The sequence below is a fragment of the Ictidomys tridecemlineatus genome, chromosome 3, assembly GCF_052094955.1.
Source record: "Ictidomys tridecemlineatus isolate mIctTri1 chromosome 3, mIctTri1.hap1, whole genome shotgun sequence".
Taxonomy (NCBI): Eukaryota; Metazoa; Chordata; class Mammalia; order Rodentia; family Sciuridae; genus Ictidomys; species Ictidomys tridecemlineatus.
This window is the reverse complement of record NC_135479.1, coordinates 22,007,916-22,020,377: the sequence shown is the minus strand read 5'-3', so window position 1 is coordinate 22,020,377 and position 12,462 is coordinate 22,007,916. Positions and strand designations below refer to the sequence as shown.

Sequence of the window (12,462 nt, the reverse complement as noted above, 5' to 3'; positions counted from 1 at the left end):
GCCTTTCTCATCACTGTTTACACATCTCAAGATTCGTCTACTTTTGAAAGAGCTTCCCGCAGACCCCACATTTCCACTTAGCTACTCACTGTCTCTACCCACCCTCTTCCGTGTGCTCTTCAACTCACTCCAATCACTTCTGTTCTGACCACAATACCTTTATTTTGTTTCTATGTGGTGCTGAGGATCAAACCCAGTGCCTTCTCGTTAAAGTCATTAACTAACTCTTGCTGTTAAACCCACTGGATCTGTTCTAATCAACTTCCTTGTTTATCGATCTACCTTTCCCTTGCCTTCTCTTTTTCTTTTTTTCCTTTGCAGTACTTGGGATTGATGCTAGCCAACAGCTCTTCCTCCTCCAGCTCCTCCCTTGGCTTTTTTTTTTTTTTTTTTCAGTACCACAGATTGAACTCAGAAGTACTCAACCATTGAGTCACATCCTGAGCCCTGCCTCTTTTTTTTCCCCCATGGTGCTGGGGATTGAACCCAGGGCCTTGTGCATGTGAGGCAAGCACTCTACCAACTGAGCTATATCCCCAGCCCCCCAGACCTTTTTTTTAAAATTTATTTTATATTATTATATTTTTAGCTGTCGATGGACACGATACCTCCATTTTGTTTCTATGTGGTGCTGAGGATCAAACCCAGTGCCTCATGCATGTCAGGCAAGCACTCTACCACTAATTAAATGTGTCAATATTGGAGTATCTATATGATATTTTCCAAATGACAAATCTGTGATTTGCAAAAATCATACCTGGATAAAAGATCTACTTGAAGTGCAAGAGAGAGAGATCAATGAATTCTAATGTTAATAGTGTGTAAAATCTTCTTTGATAGGGCTTCAGATTACTTGTCAAATTTTAGTACAGTATCAAAGAAAAACATCCAGTTATCTTTATTATTTTTAAAATATACATATATATATACATTTAATTTGTAAAAATTTTTTAGTTGTATTTGGACACAACACCTTTATTTATTTTTATGTGGTACTGAGGATCAAACCCAGTGCCTCGCACATGCTAGGTGAGCACTCCACTGCTGAGCCACAACCCCAGTCTCCTCAGTTATCTTTAAACTTATTAATATTTTTTCTTTTCAAATTAAACATCTAATGTGTAGGGCTGGGGATGTGGCTCATGCGTGCGGCCCGGGTTTGATCCTCAGCACCACATACCAACAAAGATGTTGTGTCCGCTGAGAACTAAAAATAATAAATATTAAAAATTCTCTCTCTCTCCCTCTCTCCTCTCTCATAAAAAAAAAGAGAAAAAAAAATCTAATGTGTAAAATCAGATTTTTTTCAGATGCTTTAAGCAAAATAGCCTATTATGACAATTGAATGTAGATCCAGGTATTATGGCACACACCTATAATCTTAGCAACTCAAGAAACTAAGGCAGGAGAATGGCAAATTCTAGGCCAGCCTCAGGAACTTAGTGAGCTCCTATCTCAAAATAAAATAAAAATGGCTGGGGACGCAGCCAGTGATAAAGTGTACCTGTGTTTAATCTGCAGTACCACCAAAAAAAATTGAATTCAGAAGCAGTTTTGAGAATTCACATGTCTATTTAACCTACACATTACATTTGCAAAAAAGTAAAACAATGCCATTTTATTTTTCTTTCTTTTCTTTTTTTCCGATAGTACTGGGGATTGCACCCGGGAGTGTTCTACCACTGAGCTATATTCCCAGACCTTTGAATTTTTTATTGAGATAGGGTCTTGCTAAATAACTGAGGCTGGCCCAAACTTGCAGTCTTCCTACCTAAGCTTTCTAAGAGTCACTGGAATTCCAGGCGTGCCTCCATGTGGCAACAGTGCCTTTTCCTTACTAATATTTTTTGTTTTGAAAAATATGGTTATTATTCACCATAATGTTATTTATGTTAGTATGTAATGGGGGAAAATACGTAATTTTTTTTTACTTTTAAGTGAATTCATAAATTAAAAACTGAGAAACATAAGAAATATTTATCAGATAATATGAATAGATATGATGCACATAAACAAAAGGTTTGTGAGAGTCATAATTTTTGAGAGCGGGGGTTGTGGCTCAGTGGCAGAGCACTTGCCTTGCTCATGTGAGGCACTGGATTCAAACCTCAGGACCACATAAAAATAAAAAAACAAAGATATTGTGTCAATCTGTAACTAAAACAAAAATTTAAAAAATAATAATAATTTTTAAGAAAACAAAGGAGTCCTGAAAGCAAAAATGCTGCCCTGGCCATACCAAATTATTTTCAGTTCTTAAAAATACCATGAGGGGACTGGGGTTATAGCTCAGTGGTAGGTCACTTGCCTTGCATGCATGAGGCGCTAGGTTCAAAACTCAGCAACACATAAATATAAATAAATAAAGATACTGTGTCCATCTACAACTAAAAAAATATTAAAAAAAAAAAACAAACACCATGTGATTTCTGTCTCCCAGACCTTGCACACATTTTTCTCTTTGCTTTATACACTTTCATCAATCTGCCTGGTTCTTACAAAACATTCAGGTCTTAAGCCTGAATAGTTTAAAATGGCTTCAACATCACTTCTTCCAGAAAGCCTTCCCTGATTGTTCAGACTGAAATTGGTACCCCTTCTGTGTACTCCCATAGTACCTATACTCTTTATCATAAATATATCCTGTGATTGATTAAACATCTGTTTTACCCACTACATTCCTTATGTACTGAGATCAGCTCTTGTTTATAGTTATGTCCCCAGGAGTTAGCACTGTCTGGCAAATATAAGCATTTACAAACACTTTTTTTTTTAAGCATTTGCAAACACTTTTTTTTTTTTAAGCATTTGCAAACACTTTTTTTTTTCCCCCGGGGTCGGGGGGTACTAGGATTGAACCACTGAGCTACATCCCCAGCTCTTTTTATTTTGGGACAGGGTCCTAAATTGCTTAGGGTCTGGCTACATTGTTAAGGTTCACCTTGAACTCCAGATCTCCTTCCTCAGCCTCCTGAGCAGCTGGGATTACAGGCTTGTGCCACCATGCCTGGCAGCATTGGTAAACACTTATTGGTAAACTGAATGTAATATTCATCAAGATAAATGGGCTATTATGTTTACAAGAAAAGTGCAGTTCAGAAAGTGCTCTATTCAAATTCACTTAAAAAGTGTAAACTGACAACTGCATTCCAAGTGTTTTACCTCTAAAACCCTCACTCTTTGGGGGATGGGGGCAGTTTACCTGGGAACTAATGGCATACTTCAGATAAGACAGGATGAGAGGATTAGGGGAAGGTCCAATCATGGCCTGCTCCAAAAGTGCTTCTGCAAGGGAAATAACAAAGTAAAACTGAGTGGTTGCTCTTGGGGGTTTATTCCTCCCATCCATCCTACCCGCTTCACTTGAGACCTGCCAGGTTGAGAATGTCCCAGGTGGCTCCTTTGGGAAAGAATTTCTTCATGTTGATTGCCCATTGGTAGTCACTCCATCGCTCCTTCCAGGCTTGCAAAATTGCTTGCTTCAGGTTCACCACCTTCATGACTTCACTCTGAGGAGGCGAGGCCGACAGTCGCCAGCTTTGAGGTAAAAGAAATGGAAAGAGAGAAGGGATGAGGTGCTGAAGGCAAGAACAGGGAAGGTAGAGTTAAACAGAAAGGAGATTCGGGAAAATAAAGCAAGTCATAAGAACCGGACGGAAAATAAAGAGAAAGGGTGCAAGGCAGAGATCCTGTCAAGATCTCCCCTCCTGAACCATCCTCCCTTAAACTGGGGCACTAAAAGAAGGTGTCACGTTATGTATAACTATAATGCACCAGTAAAAAATATGGAAAAATAAAAAGAGAGTGTCAAAGGGGCTGACACAAAAACTAACAGAGGGCATGAAGGGGTTAACCGAGCTCCGGTTGTCTCATTACGCCCTTAGCTCTCGCTGTGTCCCTCATCCATACCACCCCAAATCCTGACAGCCCTCTTTTCCCCATCTTCTCCTGAAATTATAATTCCCCACTTCCATTTCATCCACTACCACCCCAAATTTAAGCCTACCATACAATCGAGTTCTAGATCTTAGGCAACGCCATTTTGGCACCTATGAAGGAACTCGTTTTCTATTGGCTGGGGATACCAGATACTAACCAATGAGAATGCAGCAAGTGACAGGCTCCCGCCGCAGTGTCTTCTGGAAATTGTAGTTCGTTCGACCGGGGTCGCGTATGTCTAAACTAGCGGGAAAACTACGGAATTAATCTAGTGGGCCTTTCTCTCCTTCAAAGGACAACATCAAGGAGCTGAGGCATCAAGAGATTCAGAGGCTAGGCAAGCAACCAGGCGTTGTCCAATGACGTCACTGTCTACCAGACCCTCAACTGCATTCTGCCTAGTTAGTAGGCACTGCAAGCATGTTATGCTCAGTAACACGTTCTTTTCTGGCTTTGCCCTATTCACCCACTCACTCCAAAGCCCTGGCACCACCAGAGTTCTCATTTCTACACCTGTATTTCAGAAGTGACACTGAGGCGTAGTTAGTTGCACACATCACTACCTCACTCTAAAATCTGACAGTTCTCCCAGAATCTCCAGGCTATGCATACTGCTTGCATGCAGGTTAAGATCACCAAACCAAGTAAAGTCTAAGAAACTGTCCAAAAGGACCTAGGGAGACGTGATGAGGTAATGTGGTACCGTGAATGAGATCCTGGGACAGAAAAAGAATATTAAAGAAAATCTTACTGGGCACGGTGGCACATGCCTCTAAGTCCGGTGACTTGGGAGGCCAAGATAGGAGGATTGAAAATATAAGGACAGGGCTGGGGATGTGGCTCAAGCGGTAACGCGCTCGCCTGGCATGCGTGCGGCCCAGGTTCGATCCTCAGCACCACATACCAACAAAGATGTTGTGTCCGCCGAGAACTAAAAAATAAATATTAAAAAAAAAAATAGGGGCAGTGATTGTGACTCAGGGGTGGAGCACTTGCCTAGCATGTGTGTGGCACTGGGTTTGATCCTCAGTACCACATTAAAAAATAAATAAAATAAAGGTATTGTGTCCATCTACAATTAAAAATTTTAAAACATAGGGCTGGGGATGTGGCTCAAGCAGTAGCACGTTCCCCTGGCATGCGTGTGACCCAGGTACGATCCTCAGCAGATGTTGTGTCTGGCGAAAACTAAAAAATAAATATAAAAAAATTCTCTCTCAAAAAAACTTTAAAAATATAAATATAAATGCTTGGGTTGTGCCAGGCGCGGTGGCCACACCTGTAATCCAGAGGCTGCAGAGGCTGAGGCAGGAGGATCACAAATTCAAAGCCAGCCTCAGCAATGGCAAGGCGCAAAGCAGCTCAGTGAGGCTCTGTCTCTAAATAAAATACAAAATACGGGGCTGGGGATGTGGCTCAAGCGGTAGGGCTCTCTCTCTCTCTCTCTCTCTGTCTCTCTCTCTCTCTTTAAAAAAAAAATAAATAAATAAATAAAATACAAAATAGGGCTGGGATGTGGCTCAGTGGTTGAGTGACCCTGAGTTCATTCCCTGGTAACTACCCCCAAAAAAATGATTGGCTTGTAACTCAGTGGTAGAGTGCTTGCCTAGCATGTTTGAGGTCCGGGGTTCAATCTCCAGTACTGAAAAAAGAAAAGGAAGAAAAAAAAAAAACTAAAGAAATCTGATAAAGTATGGAATTTAATTAAAGGTTATAACTGTAACATACTAATATCAGGATATTAATAAAAGAAAAATTGGAAGCCGGTGTGGAGGCCAGTGGTAAAAACTTGCATAAAGCCTTGGGTTCCATTCATAGCACAGAAAGTAAAAGAAAAAGACCTCCAAGTATATGGAGACCCTCTACTATCTTCAAATTTTTCCCTAAAAATCTAGAGCTTTTTGAAGTTCATTTTTAAAACCCTCTTTATTCCTAAAAACCATATTGTAGTCTATTATGTCCACAGCTTTTGCTTGTTTCCCTCCAGTGGGAAACCCAAAACCAAATGTTATCCATCTCTGGTAGGGATGTCTGAGCGTCCCTTCTCAAAGTCCCCATGCCTTTCCTGTTCTATGAACAACCAGCTACAAGAATAACATGGAGGCCCGCCACCAATGTTCTGTCATTCCTCATTTTTAGCCCCCAAACCCATGTTCTGAAGAGCATGATATCCCAACCCATGAGTCTAGTGTCTCTCTCTCTCTCTCTCTCTCTCTCTCTCTCTCTCTCTCTCTCTCTCAGACAGATTTTGACTATGTAGCCCAGGCTGACCTCTAACTCACAGTCCTCCTATCCTAGCCTCCCAAGTAAGAGGAGGGCTGGGGATGTAGTTCAGTTGGTAGAGTGCTTACCTCACATGCACAAGGCCCTGGATTCAATCCCAAGCATAAAAAAAAAAAAAAAAAAAAAAAAAACATAACCGTATAAATGGAATTACAGATGTACACCACCACAACTGGCTCCTCCTAGGTCACCTTTTGAAGGAAAATCTTTTTTTTTTTTTTTTTTTTTTTAAAGAGAGAGTGAGAGAGGAGAGAGAGAGAGATAGAGAGAGAATTTTTAATATTTATTCTTTTTAGTTCTCGGCGGACACAACATCTTTGTTGGTATGTGGTGCTGAGGATCGAACCCGGGCCGCACGCATGCCAGGCGAGCGCGCTACCGCTTGAGCCACATCCCCAGCCCATGAAGGAAAATCTTGATGATTCCAGAAGAGCATCCCACTCAAGCTCTGAAAGTAACCTTGTAGCTATGTGGGCAGATAATAACATGATCCTGGTTTTCTGGAGCATGGTCTAAATGGGAAGATAGGAATACTGTCCAAAGGGCAGGAGGGCCACAGCATGTCCCTCTAAGATTGATACTGCCTATGGCCTTCCCCACTCTACTCACCCACATTCCCCTCCATTCTGTTCCCTTTGTGCCTTCCCAAGTGACACTACTAGAGAAGAGTGTTTATACAAGACAGTTGTCAAATATCTGTAGCTAAAGTATTAAAAGCATGAAGGAGGGAGAACCCATACTCCTCATGCTTTACCTCCAGGTTCCCCTAGAAACTCCCCCGCAACACACATACCTGCCACCACTACAAGCCCTATTTCTCTGTAGTCTCTCACATAGCTGATTTCCCTTTTTCTCCAAGGACCCTCACTCCACCTTTGCCTGCCCCCACTTCCTATTCCTTTTTTATTACAGAAGCCTAAGCCCCCAGCCTTGGGCCATTCCTAGATCCTGTGCTACTATCCCATCCCTCATAGCCCAAACTGCCCTTCTTGGAGAGAAGCTGTTAATGTATTGCTTTTGTGTTAGAAAAGCAAAATTGAGGGGGCTGGGATGTGGCTCAAGCGGTAGCGCACTTGCCTGGCATGCGTGCGGCTGGGGTTCGATCCTCAGCACCACATACAAACAGAGATGTTGTGTCTGCCAAGAACTAAAAAATGAATATTAAAGAATTCTCTCTCTAAAAAAAAAAAAAAAAGTTTAAAAAAAAAATAAAAATAAAAGGAAGTGTCACCTGAACTCCCCTCCTAACTTTCCACTGTCCTTGGCTGTCTCTCAGCACCAACAAGGCTGGGCTCCCACCTCTGCTCTCCCACCCCTGAGCCCCAACATTTTCACCTTGTTGATTGGTCCCAACAGGAAAGGGTCTAGCTGGAGGGGAGGGGCAGGTAGAAGCCAAACAGGCAGAGTGACCTGGCAACATCAAGAATGATGGCAAGAGGCTGGGGTTGTGGCTCAGCGGTAGAGTACTCGTCTAGTACATGCAAGGCCCTGGGTTCGATCCTCAGCACCACATAGAAATAAATAAATAAAGGTGTTGTGTTCAACTACTTCAAAAAAAAAAAAAAACATAAAAAAATAGTGGCAAGGGCTGAGGTTGTGGCTCAGTGGTAGTGCTCTCCACTGGCATGTGTGGGAGACTGAGTTTGATTCTCAACACCACATAAAAATAAATAAAATGAATGTATTGTGTCCATGTACAACTAAAATTAATAATAATAATAATAATAAAGAATGGCATCACTGGCATCAAAAGATCTGGGGATATAGCTCAGTTGATAGAGTGCTTGCCTCACATGCACCACACACACACACAAAATGGTGGCAAGAAAGCAGCTAAGCCAGGATCTGGTAAGAGGCTGGGAGAAATAGGCTTTTGAGTTCTCAAGGGGAAGGGGACATTCTTTATCTCGGCTATTGAGGAAAAGAGGCAAGAGTCTAGACCCCCAAACACTGAAATTATCAGTAAGCATATAAGAAACAGAGCTTTATAGCTTCCTTTCGCTCCAGAAGGAAATTGAGTCATTCCTGTCCCCAAGGTAGAACAATTTCCTCTGGAAGCTTTCCTGGGTCCCCCAACTCTGAGCCGCAGGTGAATGGGAAAAGAGAGTTGTTACCATACACTCCCACGAGGATGGCTCCAAAGCTGTTTCCTCTCCCTACCAGTTCCCAAATCAAAACCCCTGCTTTCACCAGGTGTGGTGGCTCACACCGGTAATCCCAGAGATTTGGGAGGCTGAGGTAGGAGAATCACAAGTTCAAGGTCAGTCTCAACAATTTTGCAAGGCCCGAAGCAATTTGGTGAGATCCTGTCTCAAAAGATAGAGATAAAAGATAAAATGGGTTGGGGCTGGGGATCTGTGGTTAAGCATCCCTCAGTTCAATCCCTAGTATTAAGAAGAAAAAAAAATCCCTGCTTTCTATTTATCTGGAGGAAGAAATCACAGATAAGAGGCCTGTGAAATGTCTATAACCTCAAGCAAAGCCCCAAGGACAGCCCTTGGACTCTCAGATCCCTATCTCTGTCTTCACACTGTTTCAAGAAAGGCAGAATTTGAACCACACTCCCCGCACAGCAGGAAAGAAAGGTGATTCTGAAGCCGGACAGTATCAGGGAAGGGAGACCAGCCTGCATTTCCTGTGTATTGCACCTGCCCTGAGAGCCACTCTACTTTTCCTGGCTGTCTTTCAGGGTTTCTTCTACCTTTATTCATTCGACACTTTTTCCCCCTTGTACTGTGAATTGAACCCCAGGGTGTTCTGCCACTGAGCCACATCACCAGCCCTTTTTTAAATATTATTATTATTATTTTAGTTATAGGTGGATGGACACAAGGTTCATTTTATTTTCATGTGGTGCTGAGGATTGAACCCAGTGCCTCATGCATACTAGGCGAGCGCACTCTACCTCTGAGCCAGCCCAATCCCACATTGCCAGCCCTTTTTATTTTTTATTTTGAGTCAAGCTCTCAGTAAACTGCTGAGACTGGTCCCAAACTTGCAATCTTTCTGCCTCGGCCTCAGAATAGCTGGGATTACAAGAACGTACCACTGCCTTTGGAGTCTATTTTATACCTCCATACAGGAGTGTCCCATCCTCTCCACTAACTGGAAAGGCACGACTTCAGAATAGTAAGCCCCAATTCTGATGGTAAAGGAGACTGCTCCCTCTTCTCTTCTCTGCTTTCCTTTTTTTTTTTTTTTTTTTTTTGGTACCAAGTGTTGAACCCAAGAGGTTAACCACTGAGCTATATCTCCAGCGCTCGCTCTCTCTCCCTCTCTCTCTCTCTCTCTCTCTCTCTCTCTCTATATATATATATATATATATATATATATATATATGTATATATATATATATATATATATATATAATTTTGAGACAGGATTGCTTAGGGCCTTGTTAAATTGCTGAGGCTGGCTTTGAACTTGTGATCCTCTTGCCTCAGCCTCCCAAGATGCTAGGATTACAGGCATGCGCCATCACACCCGGTGCTCTCCTGACAAAGGTAAGTTGAGGGGGTTCTGTGGGGAAATGAAACCAGAGACTGGAAACAATTGGGGGATATAATATCTGACACAAATTTTTAAAAAAATTGCTGGGCACAGTGGTACATGCCTGTAATCCCCCAGCAGCTCCAGAGGCTGAGGCAGGAGGATTGCAAATTCAAAGCCAGCTTCAGCAATGGCGAGACACTAAGCAATTCAGTGAGACCCTGTCTCTAAATAAAATACAAAACAGGGCTGGAGATATGGCTCAGTGGTTGAGTGCCCCTGAGTTCAATCCTCAATACTCCCTGCCCGGGCCCCCCCCAAAAAAAAAAGAAAGAAAGAAAGACTGGTCACTGGTCACAGTGGTGTACACCTGTAATCCCAGCTACCTAAGGAGGCTGAGGCAGGATAAGTGCATGAAAGACACTTAATAAGACCCTGTTTGGAAATAAAAAATAAAAAGGACTGAGGATGTAGTTCAGTAGTAAAGCACTTGCCTAGTATTCTTGAAGCCCTGAGTCAGCTCCCATTACTGGAATAAAAAAAAAAGTGTCAAATTTAAAAATAAAGGTAGGAGAATCCCTAAAAGACAGATGCCTGCTTCTTTTTCCATTTCTTGCTTCTACTACCAAAAGCAATGCTCCACCAGATGTGATCCTTCCCCTGACTCCCTCTTTGATGATTCATAGCTAGGGTGTTTAATGAGACAAAGGTGATAGGAGAGAAATAAGTGGCTATTTTACTCTTTTGTTGTTGTTGTATATTTGTTTTGGTGCTGGCAAGTAAACCCAGGGTGCTTTACAACTGAGCCACATCCCCAACCTTTCTTATTTATTCTTTTTTTTTTTTTTAAATTTTGAGACAGGGTCTTGTTAAAGTACTTAGGGCCTCACTAAGTTGCTGAGGCTGGCTTTGAACTTTCAATCCTCCTGCCTCAGCCTCTGCAAATCACTGGGATTACAGGTATGTGCCTTCATGCCCAGCTGCCCCCAAACTTAATTTCCTTCTCCATTTTCATCTCTCCTTCTCCTTCTCCTTCTCCTTCTTCTTTTATCCAAGCCTCATTTATTCTTGATTAGGAGATCATTAAAGGGGAAAAGCATCCAAGTTTTATGTTCTCTTAGCTGGTGGTACCATAGTTTCCTCAGTTTTCCAGATCACCCCTAATAAGAGGGGCTGTGTCTACAGAGTGAAGGGGTGTCTGCTGGACACTTATTACTTGTTGACATTACCCAAAGTCCAGGAGGTCAAGATGCAGTAGGGGCACTGGTAGTGTAGTTCAATGGTAGAGATCATGTTTAGTGTGAGTGTGGCCCTGGGTTCATCCCCAGCACCAAATAAACAAATAAATAATGAGATAGGGAAGGGAAATTATTAAGGTTCAGGCCACAGAGTTAGCTCCAGGGCTAGCTGGCAGAGGCTTGTCCCCTGTTTTCCCAAAGTGTCAAAGATGTATGATGCTTCTTGGCAGAGGTGAAGGATGCTCTTCAGAAAGAAAGGAGGAATCTCTTCAGAAAGATATCTGGGTCCTCTGGCTGAGAGGGGTTAGATCCTCAAGAAATCTTGGGGTGCTTCCTAGCAACAGTCTGGGAGGAAGGGAGGGAGAGAAGCAAAAGAGAGAGGGAGGGGCCTGGGCATGGCGGCTCCTACTAGAGCCCAGAGAACAGTCTGTTCCTGCTGCCTCCTTGGCAACCAAAATCTAAGCTGGAGTGGAGGGGAGGGGGACCGTCAGATTTATCCCCCTTGGAGGGTCCCTAACCATTCACATTCATATCCCACCCTCTGGCTCTCCCCATAGGAGCTGGGCGTGCCCTGAAACAGAGTATCAGGGATGGGAGGGGATGGTCTAGGTGAGGGGTTTCATACCAAGAAGGGAACAGGAGCTGGGGATGAACTGAATCTGAATCTGAGAAGAGCTAGAAGCTTCAGGAAACAGGTGGGCAGGGTGACCGGGTGGGAAGAGGAGGATGCAACACAGGGACAGGGGCTATAAGCCCAGACTTGGGTTGGATCTGGGCGTCTGGTGAGACACCTGTTCTGGAGGCATTTTGCCCTTGCCAGGTCTGTTACCAGACCCTATTGGGAAATCAGGAAAAAGGGAGAGGTCAGGAGAAGATGGGAAGGGTTCAAGTTACCCCACTCTGTCCCTAGCAGGGGCTGGAGGGAGGTAGATCTTGAGGCATTTCATTTTTTTAGCCCTGGCTTTAGTATTTCTTTGGGGAGGAGGGCATCTAGGATTTCAGAAAGTCTCTCCCGCCCAGTATTTTTAGGACACTGCATCAAAGACAGATGTGGTGGAGAGAGAGAAAAAAGAAGGGAAACAAAAACAATAGCACCTTCATCTTCCCCTTCTGGATTCCTCACCCCTGCCCTAATCTAGATGACTGCTGGGCCTCTCTGTTGCCTCCTATTTTTACCTGGTCCAGGCAAAATATAAATGTGTATCTCATGCACCCAAGTTATCTCCCAACTCCCAGGGCAGCCTGGACCCGAGGAACTATTTTCATGCAGGACAGAGCATGCACACTGCAGCCTTGCTCCCCAGGGTTTCAGTCAAACCTGATCACTGATGAGGTGGCATCAATTGGCAGGCAGCCACCCTTGAAGCACCTACACTGCACACTGCACTGACTTCACACTGCAGCCTTCGGCCCCACACTGCAGCTGTTGAATGTTCGCTCTGAGCCCAGACTGAACACAGGTGCCCTTACTGCGTGCTGATTCTGCACACTGCAACCTCAATTCCCCCACTGC

General features: G+C 43.3%; 2 protein-coding genes across 8 annotated transcripts in view; both read right to left on the bottom strand.

Moving 5' to 3' along the window:
- Nucleotides 1–12,462, bottom strand: part of Top2a (DNA topoisomerase II alpha) — a 323,275-nt gene that overhangs the window by 24,673 nt on the left and 286,140 nt on the right. The window lies entirely within an intron of this gene.
- Med24 (mediator complex subunit 24) overlaps nt 1–12,462 on the bottom strand; it is a 34,864-nt gene that overhangs the window by 20,306 nt on the left and 2,096 nt on the right. For 2 of the 7 annotated variants that reach the window (XM_078042055.1, XM_078042056.1), the window contains exons 1-3: nt 4,097–4,182; nt 3,371–3,537; nt 3,203–3,285 (exon numbers count right to left, since the gene is read on the bottom strand). In XM_078042055.1, coding sequence (XP_077898181.1) covers nt 3,203–3,285; nt 3,371–3,500 — 213 coding nt within the window. In that variant the 5' untranslated portion in view covers nt 3,501–3,537; nt 4,097–4,182. The other 5 variants (XM_040268813.2, XM_013356999.4, XM_021724198.3 and 2 more) reach the window with 5 other exon arrangements.